The sequence below is a fragment of the Panulirus ornatus genome, chromosome 38, assembly GCF_036320965.1.
Source record: "Panulirus ornatus isolate Po-2019 chromosome 38, ASM3632096v1, whole genome shotgun sequence".
Lineage (NCBI taxonomy): Eukaryota > Metazoa > Arthropoda > Malacostraca > Decapoda > Palinuridae > Panulirus > Panulirus ornatus.
The window spans coordinates 2,585,420-2,606,775 of NC_092261.1; the positions used below are offsets into that span (position 1 = coordinate 2,585,420).

General features: G+C 46.6%; 1 protein-coding gene across 5 annotated transcripts in view; it reads right to left on the reverse strand.

The window, feature by feature from the left end:
* Positions 1 to 21,356, reverse strand: part of LOC139760795 (uncharacterized) — a 229,208-nt gene that overhangs the window by 19,874 nt on the left and 187,978 nt on the right. For all 5 annotated transcript variants that reach the window (XM_071684401.1, XM_071684403.1, XM_071684404.1 and 2 more), the window contains one exon: positions 6,879 to 7,010. In XM_071684401.1, coding sequence (XP_071540502.1) covers positions 6,879 to 7,010 — 132 coding nt within the window. The remainder of the gene's footprint in view (positions 1 to 6,878; positions 7,011 to 21,356) is intronic.

The following is a 21,356-nucleotide window of genomic DNA, read 5'->3' on the forward strand; positions in this document are numbered from 1 at the left end:
TATATATATATATATATATATATATATATGTTGATGACATTGTTTATGTGTCTGATGTACTGCGTTTCCCGCCATGTCATGTGACTCGTGGCCAAGTACTCCCGGCCAGTAGGTAGGTGCGATCGCTGAGCACCAGCGGCACATAACGTTCCCTGTGTGTGTGTGTGTGTGTGTGTGTGTGTGTGTAGCGCCGTGCGGGGAAGGTGATATCATTCTTCTGCTATGGCCTGAGATATGAGCCACCATCTTCCAGACGTAAGTGCCAGGAGAAGGTTATACCTTGTTGCTAGGGAGACGCGTGCCGCGGTGGGAACCACTGGACCCGTTGAGTTGATATATTGGCCAGGATTGGTCTCGTAGACACACACACACACACACACACACACACACACACACACACACACACACACGTGTTCCTCTATGAGTCAAGACTGCTATCTAAGCGGAGTTACGCGACCAAGTGCTCCCGAAAGGGTTAGTAATAAGAAGTGAATGTTGTGTGGTACCGTCCTGGCCTGCGGTGGGGAGGGGTGTTGTAGTGTTGGTGGGGGTGGGGGGGACAGTCGTGACATCAACGCCATGTTGGATTCAGTGGCTGACACACCAACCGGCGTTACTCTCATGGCTGTAACGACTTGGCCACAGCGTGACGACCCATCAGTTTGATAGTCTGGCCTCTGATTTGATCCTTAAGGAGTTACGTCAAACCGTCCTATCATGTTCAGTGGTCGTCCCGTCGTGCTCGAGTCGTACTGTCGTACTCAAACGTTGTCTTTTCGTGTTTAAGCAGCAGTGCTGTTGTGGTGGGGCGTGCTGGGAGAGCTAGAGGGTATGGCGGACCATCAGGTCCGTAGATGGTTCTTGCAGGGTGAAGGGTAGGAAATGCACCTGGCCACAATCACCCTAAACCAGCATCTCCCATATATATATATATATATATATATATATATATATATATATATATATATATATATATATATATATATATATATATATATATTTTGGAAAGCCTTGTATTGTCTGAGTATATCTATGTCAGTTTATTTGATACGACTTAAAGTATCACATGCATTTTCAACTGTCAGGTCCCCATTTTTGTGCTAGTGTGAGGGAGAAGGGCAGCCACCCACGGACCATGTATCAAGAGATCAGCGGGGATCACGAAGCGCTGCTGCAGCCTCTCCGGTTTGCAACACTGGAAACTTACACAATGAAAAAAAGGAGATTTGTTTGGCTTTGCTTTACAAAAGGTCGCCTCTTGTATAGTTGACTTTTGTGCACAATATATGAAGGAAGATTTATCACTCGAATTGTGTGTTTGTTTTAAAGGATTGGAAATGTGTTGGATCTTGACGTGGTTCTGGATGAAAGTAGGTAGACGTAGGTTTGGGTAGATATGGACACGTGACACTACAGGTGTTAGGGTGGTGGGATTCAGCCTGGTAGGATGGGACGTTTTCATCCTTGAAATGTTCAAGTCTTCGTTGACCTTGAGCTTAAAAGCTAATACTTGACTGGCACGTCTGGGAGTATCTTTCATTATACACTGCCGTACAGAAAGCCAGGAACTTGGTGTCCACAATGTGTTTGGTGGTCTGGTGCGTGACAGCGTGGAGAGGAGACACAGGCATGTCTTCCTGACGTGTGTGTAAAGCTTGGGTAACTGACCCGGCCGTGGTGGGTGCCCGCATGGCTTGGGACAGCCACTTCCGAATTAATGATCCGGATTCCCGGGTCTGAGAAGCCCGGGATCGATTCCCCTGACCCGATCGGGGCAATACGCACACACACACACACACACACACACACTCACGGACCTCCGTGGTGTAACGGTGAGCGTCACCGGCAGTCATACATGCACTGGTCGGCTAGGATCAAAACCGCACGGGTTCGATTCTTCGTTGCGGCAGCTGGTCCACAGCCCACCCAGCTGTTCATCCTCTCCCACGGGGCTGGTCGATGAAATGGGTACCTGGCATAGGCTAGTGTGTGTGTGTGTGTGTGTGTGTGAGTATATACATAGGAGTGAAGACATCACAAGAATGACCACATAAATGTTAATGGATGATGGCTAGCTCGACCTATCAGACGCGGCATCAAATCACCGCTACGATGATCCTTATTTCCTTGGCAATGTCGCTGCAAGAGATTATAGCATTGTCTGCGGTAGAGTTTAGTGCTGAAGTCCTGTGTTTGGGTTTCTGGCAGCCCGACCTTACAGGTTAGCTTCGGCCCGCTGGGCTACTATGCTCGTATGTGTCCTGTCTTCTCTAAACTGTGTCCTCCACCTTTGTACAGCTTAATTGTACATTTGCCCAGCCTCGTCAGAATCAGTTAGAGTACGTGGTCATTACTGAGTATGGCTGAATCATAACAAAGGGATCTTCATGACATTTGTGACACGTCTTGTGACACGTCTGGAATTTAACAAAAAAGAAAATCGATATTAAGAAATGATTGTTTTTTCGGTGAGCTTTGACGGTATGTCTCCTTACGTGGGGAGACCTGATGACCGCGTCATGGATATTGGCTCACACCCCGGGGCAAGGTACGGTGCTTGCTAACAGTGCTGGTGGACATCCGCACGTACATGTGATCTTCCATCATTTCTTCGGCTCAGAACTGAAGGAATGACTTTGTGTCGTCGATTGTTTTTGAGACTGAGTTAACCTTACGGGTTGACGAGCTCTTGACCTCACGGTAGAAGTGACCAGGGGCCACTGACTCAAACCACGTCCCTTCTGCTGGAGTCCAATCTCATCAGCGGCCAACTTCACCCCAATACCACCAAATATGTCGTCACGCTTTGCCTCGTTTCGCGGCAGGGGAGCTGCTTTACTTATACTATGATTGCTGCTGAATATCGTACCCCAAGAAGACTTTCTGGTGTCAGGGGCTAGTATACACGAGCAGCGTCCTGGGATGTGCTAGCGAGAACGTTCGCCACAACAGTTCGTTACCTGATTTTGTTTTCTTCTCCAGGAAGGTTGCGCTGGTTGCATAGCTTCATGGTATGTTTACATGATGACTTGATGGGGGCTGGAGTGGGGGGGGGGGGGGGTGTTAGAAGTAGCGGATTTGTTAAGGTTTGGAAGAAGGGGATTACTGTTGGGGGATTGAACAAGTGACATTACCGGAAGTTGGTCGAACGAGCGGATTACCATAGAAGGAGCGAACGAGGGGATCACAGTAGGGGGGTTTGAATTGGAGGATTGCCGGGGAGGGATGGGACGAAAGGATTACCGCAGGGGGAGGGAAAGAGGGCTCTACTGTACATGTATTGGACGAGGGGACTCCAGCGGTGGCGTCGTGCTGGGGGAGGAGGATGACCACGACAGACTCACGCTGCGGGGCTAACTCTAGGCGGAGTGGTCTTAGGTGACGTGTCATGTGTCACTTGACACATGTTACCTGAAACACGTGTCGCCTGGTTATCTTGACACATGGGGTACCTGTCACATGACATACTTGACACCTGGCATACGTGTCACGTGACATACCTGTCACATGACACGTGTCAGTCTCTCTTGGACTGGAACCTCTCACAAGGACCTGGATCCTTGCCTCATGGCCACGTAGGCAGATATGTGATGTGAGGCAGACAGACAGGTAAAATAAACCTACGTTATCGAGCGATGTGGGCCTTTGACAGCCGAGGTGAGTGTGTCACGCGAGTAGATATTACCAATGGATTTTCTCGGTAAAGATGTAAAGAAACGAGATAGTGAGGTTCAAATACACAATAAGTAGAGAAGGAAATGATATGAAAATATCAGGAGACGTTATACGTGAAGTCAGTAAGACGATTAAATACATAACACATAGAGAAAGAAATGAGAAGACAAAGTTGAGGAGGGAAGTACCCGAGGAAATACGGAGATGGATATGAAATACCCGGTGATTTGTGTCTAGCGGAGAGAGTTTCATAGTCGTGTTGCCCCCCCGTCTCTTAACCTTGTTTATATATACCATGTCTCTACTCCTGTGTGTGATACATACACACACATCCTAGCCTGACGCAGGTATCCATTTATCGACTAACCCTGAGAGGAGGAGGATGAGCAGCTAGCATTGTGGGCAAACTGCCATGCCCTGGATTCGAACCCATTGTCGGGCCCGTGTTGAGCCTTGGCCAATAACGCTAACCGCTCCACCTCGGTAAGGGAAGTGTGAAAACATGCAGTTATGATACGTCGCATCTGGCTACTTTTCGTGACTGAGGCTGGATGACTTTCTGTGCCTTCTTGACTGTCTTGTATCATTTCTCCCCGTACCTGCACGTACAACGGCTCGGGTTAGCAGATGCACCTTGCACTTCGCCATCCCTCGGGGCTCGGGGATTCATCAGTTCTTCAGTACTCGTACCAGCAGTAGGTGTCCGGCGTGCCTTCATGCACTCGTTCTAACCCATGGAAGCAGGGTTGATGCTGTTGCATACCTTGAGAGAAGCTTCAGGTGTTACCTACACACTACAGCTCTGAGTCTGAACCTTTTATTCTCGTTTATTAAACGTTGGAGGTTAACATTAGGTTGTCAGGTGGGCAGTGACCACGGATGGCAACCCAGTCAACACTGCCGTGCTGCCGTATGGTGCCGGACCAAGAGCTGACCGTTGTATGGGTCAGGAGAGCGGTGGTCAAGAGGACAAGCCCTTTCTGGTTCCAAACATATTGAAGCCACTTGAGTGTTACGTAATGCTGAGTCAAGTCATATGGGATTGCGGTGGGTGTGGTTAGTGGTTCTCTCCCAGTGGGGGCTTCCCCACACCAACTCTCTCTCTCTCTCTCTCTCTCTCTCTCTCTCTCTCTCTCTCTCTCTCTCTCTCTCTCTCTCTCTCTCTCTCTCTGTGCTAGTGTTTATTTCTACATCATGGATTGGTGTGTTGTGAACAACATGGCGACAGTTGATGGCAGATGTGACAAGTGTCACCCACTCACCACGCCCTATATAGCTGGGTCTTTGCCGTTTCCAACAGCTGATATATAACGGTCAGAAAGGGTCTTCGCCAGACCTTAGTGACCAAGTGATCTTGATATCAGGTGTTGTATATTTGATGACGTAAGGTTATCTGGTTGCTGGGGTGTGACAAAGATCCCTTGTGAATTATGTAAGCCTTGTGAGTTACCGTGAGACTGGGGAACACGGTAAAGTGGCCGCTGACAGCAGTAGAAAATAACGATGACACTAAGTAACACAGCAGAGCAAACATCGTGCCCCAGTAACAGCCTTTCACATGTCGCAAATCATTTTTCGTTGAAGTTTCAAGAAATCTTTGGATTTCTGCCATAGTTATGCGACCCATTGTCCAACCCTTCCCTCGGAATCCGGAAATATTTGCATTGAGCTTCTGTCAGAATATGGAAGTCCTGGTGTATGATTACTGACGACGGTCGCTACAGAACGAGAGGCTGTTGATCCGTGTCATGAGGAAACGGATATGGAATGAGTCAGGCGCAGCGGACAGTGTAGTACAGAATCACTTCAGCAAGAAGGTCCGTCATTCACAACCAAACAAAACTTCACCTCCGCCACGAAACAGTCTCCCATCCAGGCATCCACAACGTACTACATACCTCCTCTGTCAGCCATCAAGTGGGCCCTTGACACGGCCATATGCACTCCTGCAGAGGTAGGCGACTGAACCACGCTCCTCCCTCTCCCCCATCCGCTATCTTAACCCCTGAAATCAAGGCCTCCCTTCCCTTCCTCGTTTCCAGGAAACTATTCTTGAAGTTACACTCGCCCTTCACTGCTCGTCTCAAGTAGCAGGATACAGTCGAGGTTGATGTGTGTGTCTATTGTTGACCGATGGTGAGCAACCATCTCACCTCTTAAGCGTCTCAAGTTGCACATGCCTCTGGTAGTGGGCTAGGCGTGGCAGGTCAAGAGGCGGTCATCTCACGAGGGTAGCAACAAGAGCGGCGTCCTCACCACCCCATGGGAGGGGAGGAACATTTCTCTGACTCCGCTGCTGCTGGGAGGAGTCCCCAGCCTGGGACATACCCACGCTCATGTAGAGAAGGATCCATGGTTAGAGGAACCTCCACATGATAACTGCAGGATCCTTCTGTCGCTAACGAAGGCTCTGCCGTAGGAGGCTTCACACCCCAGAGACACATCCACACACCACAGAAGGCTTTAGAGACCCCAGAGAAAGCGTCCCCTCGCCCCTCCGTCCCATACTTGCAAGTCCAACGGATTATCTCCCCTTGGGAGTATGATGGTTTCCGTGCCCTTCAGGACGATGTCATCGCCCCCTCTGAGTACGATGACGAGGTATTTTGCGGGCAGAAAGGGCGACGTATTCTCCGGCTTGGGATCTTCCCTCCTGTCAGTGGGGAACATCTACCTGCACGTGACAACCAATGTTGTGATGACGCAGGTCCTCCAGACACGCCTGTACACAATGATAGAGGGAGATAAATCATGGCTTGGAACACTACAGCCAAGCCAGATCGGTACATTCTATTGTTTTCTGAGTGAAGGTGTTGCACTTGTTTTATAAGTGTTATGAAAGAGGCGATGGTGGTGGTGTGCCTGTCAATGTAGCTGGTTCTCTGCTTCTCTATAGAAGGCTAAGTCAGGCCGACGGTCAAGGAACGAGGAAAATGGTGTCGTGTTGAAGTAACCCGTGGGTATCGTAGTGTTACCAGTAACTTGATGTGTTAGATGTTGCCGTAATTCGTAGGTGTTGTAGTGATGCAGTAGCTCGATGTTTTGGCAGTATTGCAGTAACTTACAGGTGTCTTAGTGTAACTATAGGCCGAAGATTTAGTTGTTATTGCGATAACTCGTAGACGTTGTAGTGTTGGAGTACAAGACAGACTGGTGGATCAGTGTGAGTTGTCCAGTTCAGTGTAAGGCAGGAAGGTACTCACCATTATGTGTGTCCTTGATGACCAGGTTGGCGTCCCTGACGGCGAGGCGTCCATACAGGCCGGCCAGGCTGGTCCAGTCGGCTCCTGCGTCTCCTACGCTGATGGCGCTCACCTCCCACGTCGGCCCGTGTGCTGAGGGAGATCAGGGAAGGAGTGTGTTACCGCAGGCCTCCACATACCACCCATCTGTTGCGTCACTACCTCAGGGAACCATACTCTGACCCAGTGACACACAGGGCCCTACACTAACCGAGTACCTACCATGAACGGCCCTACACTGACCAAGTACTCACCACAGAGGGCCGTAGCTACACTGGTCATTAAAGGCCCTACCCTGTATACGTACCAAAAGCAGCCTAACATCGACACATTTCCTTCATTCCAAGAATAACTTGGGTTATTACGGGGATTGAAAGACTATGTGATTTTGATGCACTGATGTTTTGAGATTATTATTATTATTATTATTATTATTATTATTATTATTATTATTATTATTATTATTATTATTATCATTATTATTATATTATTATTATTATTATTATTATTATTATTATTATTATTATTATTATCATTATTAAAATTGCATGCGTCTGGGGTGGTAGTAAGGAGCAAAGTCAGTTCGTTAAGAGATACTGCGTGGCAAATGGTAGGCCGGGAGACCTTGGCTGCTGATGTGAGTTAAAATCTGTTGAGCCGGGTGGCAGGATGGGGCAGCCCACGCACTCCCCGGCCAGCAGGTGAGAGCAACAGGGAAGGTGAGACCTCTCCCTGTCTCACCAAGGCAAGGGTAGGGAGCTGGGGACGGTGAAGGTATAAGTAAGCCGGAGGTGGAGACAAGGGCGAGAGTGTAGACGTTGGAAGAAGATAAATGGGTCAGGTTAAAGAAGAGGAGGACATTGAGGCGCAGGTGGGGTCGTCCACTATGCTGGCTGGCGTCAGACTCTTCATCTCCTCCTCTCCCTTCCTGCTGGAATTCATAAGTCTGCTCTCTGAAGATTACTCTCATTTAGATGGACATCAGTGTGCAGAACGACGTCAGAATAACTGTAGACACATCCGCAACCCTGACGTTTATAAACGACGTCAGAATTACATATTGGCAGTTTAGCCAGAAATATACCTCTAAACTTAGACCGTCGTTTGTCGCATCTTTTGCATGTCGTATCGTCGGTATGTGAAGGCGGGGATCATGGCAGGGCAGGTGGGAGGATAATACCGTGGATTATTATGTTCAGTGTAGCTCGTGTCAGGCCGGGGTGGCGCCCCACAAGAGCAGGTGCCACATTTGAGTCTGGACATCCCCTCGCCTGGTGTACACTGCCCACCCCGTCAGGTGTAGAGGCCCCCCATACCTGGTTTTAGATATCTGGGTCGACGTATTAGTGATGATGTCCACATCTGGCTAGCCAGGTGTGTTGTTGACGCCTCCACACACCTGGCTAGCGGGCCAGGCAGGCAGGTGTGTCAGCCAGGAGATGGTCGAAGAGTAAAGGTCAGAGCGGTCCCCTCAGGACACTCTCTCTCATCCATTATTAAAGGTTAGAGAGGCACTGGATGCCTCAGCCTGCCACTGGCCACAAATTTTTCCTCTGATTTAATTGTTTTCACATTATACTGAGAAGTAAATGAAGCTGTAAATTATTCACAGGTAACCGGAGGGTCACACTTGTTTGTCGGCTAACGGAACCAGATATATATATATATATATATATATATATATATATATATATATATATATATATATATATATATATATATATATATATATATGTGTGTGTGTGTGTGTGTGTGTGTGTGTGTGTGTGTGTTTGTGTGTGTGTGCATGTGTAGATGAGTGAGTTGGGTCATTGTTTCGTGTTTCCTTGCGCTACCTTGCTAACGCGGGAGACAGCGACAAAGTATAATGAATATGAATATATATATATATATATATATATATATATATATATATATATATATATATATATATGTGTGTGTGTGTGTGTGTGTGTGTGTGTGTGTGTGTGTGTGTGTGTGTGTGTTTGTGTGTGTGTGCATGTGTAGATGAGTGAGTTGGGTCATTGTTTCGTGTTTCCTTGCGCTACCTTGCTAACGCGGGAGACAGCGACAAAGTATAATGAATATATATATATATATATATATATATATATATATATATATATATATATATATATATATATATATATATATCCCTGGGGATAGGGGAGAAAGAATACTTCCCACGTATTCCCTGCGTGTCGTAGAAGGCGACTAAAAGGGGAGGGAGCAGGGGGCTGGAAATCCTCCCCTCTTTTTTTTTTTTTGATTTTCCAAAAGAAAGAACAGAGAAGGGGGCCAGGTGAGGATATTCCCTCAGAGGCCCAGTCCTCTGTTCTTAACGCTACCTTGCTAACGCGGGAAATGACGAATAGTTTGAAAATATATATATATATATATATATATATATATATATATATATATATATATACAGGGCACGTCACGGGGTCATATGTTCAGGTCACGTCACGCGGAGGCAAATACTTTTGTTGCGAGAGAGAAGAGTTAAAGTTGAGAATGAACTCATTGTTCACATTTTTCTTGTTTGGTCAGATCAGTTTGATGCGAAAATTATTTGAGATAATTGATGAAGACAGACAGTTTCAGCAACAGCTACTGGCTAAGGCGAGTTCTTGTGCAATAAACTTATTTTGAGTGATAAAGTTGCCCTGATTAAAGTTATCCTTGTTTATTGATGTACTTTTGATTAATGAATTTACCTCGATTGATATTTATGGATTGATAAAGTTGATTTCATTAACCAGTGCTTTGATAGATAAAGATATCTTGCTTAATGAAGTTGCTTTGATTGATAAAGATATCTTGCTTAATAAAGTTGCTTTGATTGATAGAAGTTACTTTGATTACTCAGGGAACTCAGAATTCTGAACTGACCTTAAAAGCTTTAGAATATCTTGTTCGATGTTTCTCTCTCCTGTAGGGGTTGGGGTGAGGGTTCAGGAGGTTAAGGAGAGGTCAGAAAAGTTGCCAGAGAGGGCGGGTCACGTGTTCTCTGGTGGCTGGTGTATCCTTGAGAGAAGACGAAAACATTTGGTGGTGTGTGACGACTTCTGTACACCCCTCCTCCCCCCCCGTAGATCACCCCTTTTGTTTCTCTTTACCGTACCCCAGTATCTCCTCATCTCTCTCTCTCTCTCTCTCTCTCTCTCTCTCTCTCTCTCTCTCTCTCTCTCTCTCTCTCTCTCTCTCTCTCCCGTTCCTTAGTAGATCTCCACAACCTCTGTCTCGCCCCGTCCTCCAGTATCTCTCTCTCTGTCTCTCTCCCTCTTCCCCAGTAGCTCTCCCCAGATGTCTGTCTCCCCACGGCTCCCCCGCTGTCACTATCAGTGGTCTGGGGAGCCCCAGGTCCTGTAAGTTACATGTCCAATTAAGTGACGAGCATACTGACCGGCCCAGCCAGTGCCCTCACTCCCCGGGGTGTGGGGAGAGGAGAGGCAGGGAATTGAGAAGGGGTTGGATGGGGATAATGGGGGAAGGGGGGGGGGAGATGGGATTGGTGAAGGGTAGGGGATATGTGGTGGCGAGGGGAGGGAAAAGAACATGGGATGGGGGTGAGAAAGAGGTGGGCAGAGAAGAGGATAGGAAAGTAGGGAGGGGGGGGAAGGGGTTGACCAGGAAGCGGGATAGTAGTGTAGTGAGGAGGGAAGGATGATGAAGGCAAGGAGGAGGAGGAGGAGGAGAGGGGAAGGTAGATAAGGAGTGGGTAGAGAGGAGAGATAACAGGAGACCTGATGGCTCCGTGAGCAGGATGTCTGCCGGAGGACAGGAGTAACACTAGGCTGCCTAACATGTTAGAGGCTAATACTAACACTAGGCTGCCTAACATGTTAGAGGCTAATACTAACACTAGGCTGCCTAACATGTTAGAGGCTAATACTAACACTAGGCTGCCTAACATGTTAGAGGCTAATACTAACACTAGGCTGCCTAACATGTTAGAGGCTAATACTAACACTAGGCTGCCTAACATGTTAGAGGCTAATACTAACACTAGGCTGCCTAACATGTTAGAGGCTAATACTAACACTAGGCTGCCTAACATGTTAGAGGCTAATACTAACACTAGGCTGCCTAACATGTTAGAGGCTAATACTAACACTAGGCTGCCTAACATGTTAGAGGCTAATACTAACACTAGGCTGCCTAACATGTTAGAGGCTAATACTAACACTAGGCTGCCTAACATGTTAGAGGCTAATACTAACACTAGGCTGCCTAACATGTTAGAGGCTAATACTAACACTAGGCTGCCTAACATGTTAGAGGCTAATACTAACACTAGGCTGCCTAACATGTTAGAGGCTAATACTAACACTAGGCTGCCTAACATGTTAGAGGCTAATACTAACACTAGGCTGCCTAACATGTTAGAGGCTAATACTAACACTAGGCTGCCTAACATGTTAGAGGCTAATACTAACACTAGGCTGCCTAACATGTTAGAGGCTAATACTAACACTAGGCTGCCTAACATGTTAGAGGCTAATACTAACACTAGGCTGCCTAACATGTTAGAGGCTAATACTAACACTAGGCTGCCTAACATGTTAGAGGCTAATACTAACACTAGGCTGCCTAACATGTTAGAGGCTAATACTAACACTAGGCTGTCTAACATGTTAGAGGCTAATACTAACACTAGGCTGCCTAACATGTTAGAGGCTAATACTAACACTAGGCTGCCTAACATGTTAGAGGCTAATACTAACACTAGGCTGCCTAACATGTTAGAGGCTAATACTAACACTAGGCTGCCTAACATGTTAGAGGCTAATACTAACACTAGGCTGCCTAACATGTTAGAGGCTAATACTAACACTAGGCTGCCTAACATGTTAGAGGCTAATACTAACACTAGGCTGCCTAACATGTTAGAGGCTAATACTAACACTAGGCTGTCTAACATGTTAGAGGCTAATACTAACACTAGGCTGCCTAACATGTTAGAGGCTAATACTAACACTAGGCTGCCTAACATGTTAGAGTAACGTTAGCTCATGCATGAGGAGAGCAAATGAAGAGGAAGGCTGATGGTTGGCAGTCAACAGGGACCAGACCCGAAGATTGAGAGTAAACAGTGAGAACAGAGACGAACTGTGCGGGTAAACAGTGCTGGGACAACAGATACAAACAGTAAATAGTGACACCAGACACGGAGCTTGGAGGGAAACAGTGACAACAGAACTGAACGGCAACAACAGAGACGGACGGCGCCATAACGGGGGAATGGCTATGAAGGAAATAGGGAGAAACCGTAAATCATTGCGATGGAACGGGGACGTCGCTCTTACGGAACCCGAGTGATGTTTGTGGTCAGATAGTGTTAATGGTGACACTGGCTTTATTGATAGACTTTTCCCTCTAACCCCCCCCCCCTCTCTCTCTCTCTCTCTCTCTCTCTCTCTCTCTCTCTCTCTCTCTCTCTCTACCACAATGGCAAAATCTCGTCGTAGGTACTCGTAGGTATGTAGGTACTCTGTATTTACTTAAGAATTCCTTTCTTAGCCGTTCATATATATATATATATATATATATATATATATATATATATATATATATATATATATATATATATATGAGAGATGTAATATAAGCGAGTCACAATAGAATTATGTTTTCGTATATGTCATATAGATTCTAATGTAGTGAGTGGTATAATGTTTACAGACGTCCTGATATCTTTGTAAGTGTATTGTGAAGATGTGTGACTATAATGAACGGTGGAAGTTGGTTGTGAGAGTGGAACGCTGCAGATTATGAAGCGTAATTGATTTAACGAGAGGCAGGAGAGAGAGAGAGAGAGAGAGAGAGAGAGAGAGAGAGAGAGAGAGAGAGAGAGAGAGAGAGAGAGAGAGAGAGAGAGAGATGCTGATCAGGCAGCTCAGTGGAAGCTAATGACAGTGGGACAAGAGAGAATGAGATAAAAAGAGGGAGAGGGGGAGAGACCCCGGCCTTCTCCCAGGGGACAAGCTAATACTGTCAGGCTCCATATGGGAGGCAGGGAGAGGGAGAGGAGGAAGAGAGAGGCAGGGAGAGGTAAGGAGGGGGGGGGGAGGTAAAGAGAGAGAGTGGAGCAGGGAGAAGGCGAAAAGGAAGCGGCAGAGAGAGAGAGAGAGAGAGAGAGAGAGAGAGAGAGAGAGAGAGAGAGAGAGAGAGAGAGAGAGAGAGAGGTGGAGACAAGAAGAAGGGGAGGGAGACAGTGAGGAGATTTTTAAGAGTGAGAATAAAATTATGATGTATGGAGGGAGATAAAGACGTAAGAGTGAGAGTAGTAAGGATACAGGGAGAAGTCTGGGGTGGCAGAGTGAGAGGGAAAGGAGGGGCAAAGTCTGGTGAATAATTACTTGTTGATTTCATCTTGGCCACATTTTCCCACAGTGAACGCATCTCCTCTGCTGTTAATTCGGTTCCCTGAAGTATCTCTGTGTGGCGAAGCAGTAACCTGGTTGAGTTTAACGGTGTCGAACCTCAGCAGTGTCTCCCTTATACCCCAACCCCCTCTCAGTCTGCAGTGTACTCTAGTTGAACCGTGCGGTAATGTAAGCAGGCTGGGGGGTAACCGTATCCACCTCCCTGCACACCCTGCCTAGTGAACATCACGAAATTTGGCGGTGGTTTATGGATGACACAATTTTCTTCACTGCTCTTGGCATCGTCCCTCCTCCCCCCCTGGCACCCACCCATATCTTCTTCAACTTTATGGGCGCTTCATTTGCTCCTGTGTGGAGTACAGCTCTTGTATCTCTGGTGGCTCCTCCTCCACATCTGTCTCCGCCAGAGTGGGGTCAGTAGCCGTCCCTCGTATTAACTCTGCCACGCGTCGTCTCCTGCCCTCACCAGTGCGCGGCCGTCCGCTGTGGTGTTGCTCTCTCCTCTCGCCTCCACACGCATTATTTCGGCCACTGCTCTTCTGAGCTGCCCCAGTGTTTGCTGGTCCCCTTGACCTATATATATATATATATATATATATATATATATATATATATATATATATATATATATATATATATATATATATATATATATATATATATATATATATATATATATATATATATATATATATATATATATATATACATTACCATTGTATCACCACATCGAGGAACACAAATATACTGTCAAGCAATAAAGACGTCACATTCTTCATGTGTATCACAGTATCACCATCTCCCTTGGCACCTCTGTTGTTCCCCCTCTCCCTCGTTCTCCCTGATCATCGGCTGGGTTTTTCCCTCCCCCTTGTTACTGCCACACACCCTCCATCACACTCCCTGTCTCTCCTCCGTCCGTGTGTCCAGGTATTATATTGTCTTCATAGGTTTTCCTGTGTATTTTAAGGGCTCCAACAACTGTATGTTTCTCTGTATGTTGGTCAGATGGGCTGTACATCCACGACCGAGATGACTTTTAATACCATTGGGCAGTTGATCAGGATGGAGTGAGTAGCATATAATGACACAGATGAAAGTTTTTTTCTCAACTATCTTGATATTTAATCTCTTATTTAAGAATACCTCTCTCTCTCTCTCTCTCTCTCTCTCTCTCTCTCTCTCTCTCTCTCTCTCTCTCTCTCTCTCTCTCTCTCTCTCTCACGTTCTGTTTTTCTCTGTGTGCCACATTCTCCTGCCCTCAATGCATGATGCTGCATACGTTACCCAGGGCGTCGCCTCGGTTATCGCGACTCGTCTGCATGATGCTCAGACATGCTGGTTTGGCTGTCTTATTTCCCGTACCGTGATTTTGTCCTTCATGTCTTACTAAAACCTTCATAAGATGTTAATGAATATCTCGAGGGATAGTGTCCATATGAAACGTGGGGAGTAAAACATATCTATTGGAAACATGATGTTTATATATATATATATATATATATATATATATATATATATATATATTCCTATGAGTCCACGGGGAAAATGAAACACCATAAGTTCCCAAGTGCACTTTCGTGTAATGATCACATCATCAGGGGAGACACAAGAGAGAAATATAACAGTCAGATGATATACAACAAAGAGACGAAGCGAGGACGTGAAGTGAAATCAGGTTGGAGTTATAGAACACGCCCGTGAGAAATATTGAGCCCAGTATAGTATAGGAGCCGTGTAAACTATGGCAGGAGTGGGTGAGGAGAGAGAGAGGGGGGGGAGGGTGGAAGGTGAGATATGGGAGTTTATGGTGTGTGTGTGTGGGGGAGGGGGGAGGGAGGGGGACTTGGGAGCTGTAAGCTAAAGGTGGAGTGTAAAATTCTGACGGAATTTTCCCCCCCATCGTCTCTCCCTCTACTGAATCAAACACAGTGCCACCACCGAAATATATTATTCAGGTGGCTCGTTCCCTGCCTCACATTCTCTCTCTCTCTCTCTCTCTCTCTCTCTCTCTCTCTCTCTCTCTCTCTCTCTCTCTCTCTCTCTCTCTCTCTCTCTCTCTCTCTCAGCACGCGGTAGTCCTGCCTGCCACTTGGTCAGAGTTCGTTGTACACGTACGTGCTGTACGCTGTGGGCCTGCGTCGTGGGAACCTCCCCTGCTCTCTATCCCGTCCCCTGCCGTCTATCCCGTCCCCTGCCATCTATCCCGTCCCCTGCCGTCTATCCCGTCCCCTGCCATCTATCCCGTCCCCTGCCGTCTGTCTCTGTATGCTATGACCTGATATACAAATGCAGTCGCTATGGTTACAGGGAGCCGCCTTATTAAGGCGATCATAGTATAGAGGTAGTCGTTGTAGAGCGGTGGAGGCAGTAAAGCCATATTGAACCTGACCATAAGGTCGCCAATGAGCCAAGTTCTCGCTAACTCTGACCATAACATCCAATTGTGTCATTATAATGGTAATCCCACTAGCTCTATCTCTTAAGGTCCCACCAGCCCTGATCTCTAAGGTCCCACCATGAACCCTGAATGTGAGAGTAGTATTGATCCCATATTACTAAATCAACCTCCCCCCTCATGCTCCCAGCGCCCCCCCCCCCCCTCTCTCTCTCTCCAAACCCTGGATGTGATGTTCCAGCATCACGTCCTTTCCCCTTTATAAAGTGAGCGCCATGCTCTTTCCATGAAGGGGTTGACAACGACATGACAAAGCTATTTTCTACGTTGATGCTCCTTTCCCTCTCTTCTGCTCTAATTCATAGTATTTCGACACGAGAGAGAGAGAGAGAGAGAGAGAGAGAGAGAGAGAGAGAGAGAGAGAGAGAGAGAGAGAGAGAGAGAGAGTGTGTGTTTGTGTGTGTGTGTGGTGTACCTAGGAGTACCATAGACACGATTGTGTCAGTAGGCAAGACTAGCCAGCCCTTAGCCCTCACTGTAAGGAAATTTAGATTTAAGAATAAAGAGTTGTGTGAGTTACTTGTTGTCGAGTGTTATGTGTGAGATGCGTCTGTGGATTGAAAGTCAGCAGGCTGCGTATAGATTAGGCGTAGAGAAAAGAGAGTAACCTGGACCACAGGAGTGACACTTGACACCCACTAAAGTGCTGGTTTACTGCGCAGTCGTCAGGAACTCACTCACCAGGTGGGTAGCACCGGTAATATATCTCGCTGGTCGGTGGCTGAGAGAGAGAGAGAGAGAGAGAGAGAGAGAGAGAGAGAGAGAGAGAGAGAGAGAGAGAGAGAGAGAGAGTCTCCTGTCTTCTTCGTAAGTATGTATGTAATGAGTGAAGGTACTGCTAGTCAATGCAGTGTTCATGCATTGTGGCAGGTCTTAACTGTGGCCCACACGGGTGCACAAGGAATGAAAACGGATGGAACGCTGTGAAACGAGTCATTTAAGACGAGGACATTTGTGAAAAGTTTCTTTTACGACGTCCTTTTAAGAGGTACTGGAATGGTGGTCATTAGGGAAGTGTTCGAACCGGGAGAGTATCATCGGTTTCGTTTCCAGCCTGAAGCTTGGAATGGTTGTAGCTCCTCGAGTACCCTTCCCCCCAGCACCCCTTTATATATATCAAAAGAATGGTGAGTAAATCATCCAGAGGTATGGCAGTCGCCTGGAGGAGGAGGGGGGGAGACATATGTAGCTAATAACTTTCCAGGACTTGCTACACATAACCGCCAGAGGCACCTGACCAGGCTGGAAAGAGCCCTCAGGGTAGATGCTGGTTCACTCTGGCAAGTTATACTTGGATCTGCATTATCACGTTCATGCTTTATTCATGGGAATTCGAATGGGTCGTTTCTCCGGGACAGCTGGAATGGCATATGGCCGTGAAATATTCGTGTTGCTCTGGAAGTGGCAGGATAAAGGAGTGGGATAAGGTTACTTGAACGATGGTATATATTTTTTTTTTCACAAAATTTCTAGACGTTCAGAACGAAGTTTGTACCACAAGAGAAAAGATTGATTATAAATATTGTGCACTGACGGGTGCCCATCGAGACGGAAGGATCTTTGGAAATACTTGTGGCTACGTTAATCCAGAAGAAAATGCTGGTCGTGGACGAGGGCTGAGGGGTCCAGAGGCGGGAAAACCCGGTCCCGGAAAGAGCCATTCCTCTCTGGTGTTGAGGATCTGGGGCAGCCGAGCGAGGGGTACTGGAGGAAGGCAGTAGTCGTATAACTTGAAGAGTCTCCTTCATGCCCTCGGCCACTAGATGACTTGAGGAGAATTCCTGCCACCGTATGATACTTGATGATCACTGCCATAAACCCTACAGTCCTGCCCTGCAGGATGGAGGCACTGTCGGGGGAAGTAATCCCGTGGGGGTGTGAGGCCCGTGCTCGGAGGGCGTCGAGGGAAGGACTCCAATCACTTTCTCGTTCGCCATGATCCTTCATGGTCGTGTTTTTATCCCAGGGTAAGATGGTGTATGTGGATCGCTCGACCCCGGTTCCCATCCTGGGGAAATTTTTGCACAGACCATGTGTCAGTGTGGGCACAGTACAGGCCCCTCTCTCCCGCGCCCTGTTGTACAGTCTCGAGTGTGTCACGTGTGCCTGGTTCACACACGTAGTTCTTGTATGAACGTAACCCTATGAACACGACGCTACGACGCTTGAACACGACGCTACGACGCTTGAACACGACGCTACGACGCTTGAGCACGACGCTACGACCCTTGAACACGACGCTACGACGCTTGAGCACGACGCTACGACCCTTGAGCATGACGAGACGACTTATGATTTGCCATTGAAGGTTAGGTGGAAGGTTGGGTCATCAAGACCCAGACTGTCGTACCCAGTGGGGTTCACAGTACAGTTATCATCCTCGTGTGGACGTCACTGGCCGTCCGTGGGGTAACAAGATATGTTGACCCGGTCTTCACGACCACTGGAGGCGCCTCTGTCTGGTGCGTCATGAAAACCTTGTGGAGAAATTTTATCCGTTGTTTGTATGGACACATTTTATGGAGGAACCATCACACCACACCATATATATATATATATATATATATATATATATATATATATATATATATATATATATATATACATACAGAGAGAGAGAGAGAGAGAGAGAGAGAGAGAGAGAGAGAGAGAGAGAGAGAGAGAGAGAATCTTTGTTTTGTATTTTGAAAATGAATTCGTCCCGAAATTAAGGAATGAATCATCGGATGGTAGAATTATGCAATATTTTTACATAAAATGCATAATTCAGAGGGAGAAAATATGAATAGGCAAGACCACACAAGAGACCTCTTCACCACGTCATTCATATGCAGGTGACGCGACTCCATGCCGGGGGGACGGAGATGGGCCTCTGCATGATATGTTGTCATTCACCAGTTTGTATCTTATGTATGGAAGGAAAGGATGAATGTACGTATAGCAAGCAGCACGCGAGCCAGATAATGATAATGATGATAATGATAATGATAACTGTAATGGTGGTATTGATAATAGTAATGTTACTGATTATGATGATAATGATAATGATAACTGTAATGGTGGTATTGATAATAGTAATGTTACTGATTATGATGATTTGTTAGATTAAATCAATATCAACTTGGTAACTGTTAAATGAATTATAAGTGTTATAGAATTTAGAAAATATAAAGTATATTGCATTTTGAAAGTGATATATATGGAAATTTAAGAACACCTCTAGTTTATATAAATATATATTTTTTCCATACAAATGCTAATTGGGACCGTTGTATTTTTAAGAACGAAAGTACAGTATAGCTGGAAACTTTGGCTTTTGTTGGTCGAATTGGCAGAGTCCTCGAGATATCCGTTTTCTGTTCATCTGTGACATGTGAATTGTTCGATCAATACAAAAGTCTGCATTATACTGTATTATATGGTCGTATCCCCGCTCAGTGCTTGTTGACATTACTCTCATCCTCCTGGCAACACTGACGCCCTCTAGCCCGGGGTTGTCCTGGACGATTATACTGGTTTAGTCATTTGGTTAATTTCCTATAGTTAGCCATAAAGAAAATGAGATCGTTTTCTCTTCCCATCTGATTAAGAATGTTGTAGTTAATTTTGATGTTTTTATCTTGGAGGTGCGCCCACGCCTCCATCATACCCAGAATTTATACGTCGATCTGAATATTTATATAAGGTGGAAGCTGTTGGGAGAGGGAGAGGGATGGGAATGTTGGAGACGGGGAAAACTGGTGGGGATAGGAAAGACTGCTGGAGATGGAGAAAACTGGTTAAAAAACTGAAAACTGTTCAGGTGGAGCCAGCTGGAGATGAACCGTTTCAGGTGGGGAAAAACTGTTGGGAGATAGAGAGACATCCGACCCCAGTAACGTGAGAAGGTTTTTACCATCATACCTCGACAGGTCACCGAAAATTCGCAGGCGAGAGTGTTTTAGTCAGAGATGAGCTGGGGGCCAGTACAGAGCCCCAGCAGTAACGACATCACATCCCACGAGAGTCCTGTGTGAGATTACAGTCTTGGTACAGACGTCTGCCTGTATTATCCTCCAGTCCGGACTTTGCACCGTCCTCATACCAAGGCAGGCAACACAGGGCGTTCCTCTTGCATATGCGATCAGTACTTAAGAGCAGTTTGTGTTGGGTTCAGCGTGGGTTACATATTAACACCGGAGCCACACGGTGCTCGTGAGGGAAAAGAGAGAAGGAAGTGAGGATGTGGTGGACGCGAAGGGTCGTCCAAGCGGTTCGAAGGTTATTGATGAGGTAAAATGCCTAACGCCTGAGCACAGTCTTGGAGCTTCCATTATTCACGTGCAACCAGGACGCCAGTCCCTCTCTATACACACGCAGCTGCCTCGCCAGGTGCACGTGCCAGACATTTTCGGCGTAGTTGAACAGTGGCGTTAATCATCAGTGAGGGGGGGAAGGTATAATCATCTTGAAATGTGGTTAATTTGCTCGTTGGTAAACATTAATGACGGTAAACGGTTGCAGTGTCCGGACCGCTGTACTTGTAGAGGAAACATTTTGAGGGAATTGTTCTGGAACACCGTCATTGTGCTGCCGCCCGCCCCTGTGGCAGTAGTCTGGCTCGGTATGGTGAAGTGAGGGCGGTCGGGCAACACATCTGCCTTTAGGATTTCATGACCTGGAAATAGTGTGAGCTCGATGGTACGACCCTTGTGCACGGAAGGTACGACCCTTGTGCACGGAAGGTACGACCCTTGAGTACGGCGGTGCGAACCCATGTGTATGGTGACCTCGTCTCCGGACCTAAGGGTCGTATCACCGTGTGGAAGACCTTAAGGTTGAACCGTCGTAGAATGACGACTGTGAAATGTTTTATCGCCTCCACCATTAAAACCCTCGAGCGATCTGCTTGAAATGCTGTTCAGTAAATCGGTGAGAGAGGGTGCTGGAGTCCCGGGAGTGGAGGAGACGTCATGTCGTGCATGAGAGAGGTGATAGCTTAACTGCACTGAAATACACACGAGTTTTTCATGCTGAAATGAAACATTTTCAATAGAGCTTTGGAACTTTTACTATCTTTTTTACTCTATTTATATAGTAAGAGTGTTTAGGATTTGAGAGATTTGATTTACGTTATTTTGTATGTAAGGTGAGGGCATGCTTGGTCTTCACCATCACAATTCTTATTTCGCTTAACCTTGCGCTATCAGGTCTTTGTCAGTAATCTGGTCCTGAGAACTCTCCATCGCCGGAACCGTAGAGCATCAAAGCTTTCTTCTCTCAGAACTCCACATCATCAAACCTTTGTCCACCAGACTCTCCGCTGGAGCTCTCCTGTGAAGAGCCCCCACCATGAGAACTCTTCACCGTCAAGTCTCTCTGCCCTGCAGATGTTCCAGCACCAGTAACTCCCCAAAGTATCTAAACTTTTCACCATCAAGTCCTTCTTTTTCGTAACTTCAGCCAGGCAAATTTCCCGTTACCTTAAGAGTCTACTCTCTGAACTTTCCTTTGTCATGACTCTGCGATCAGAACTTTCCATCATCATCATCATACTCCTTACCATAAGGACTCTACACTGTCAGATCCTCCTCAGTTGCAACTCCTCAC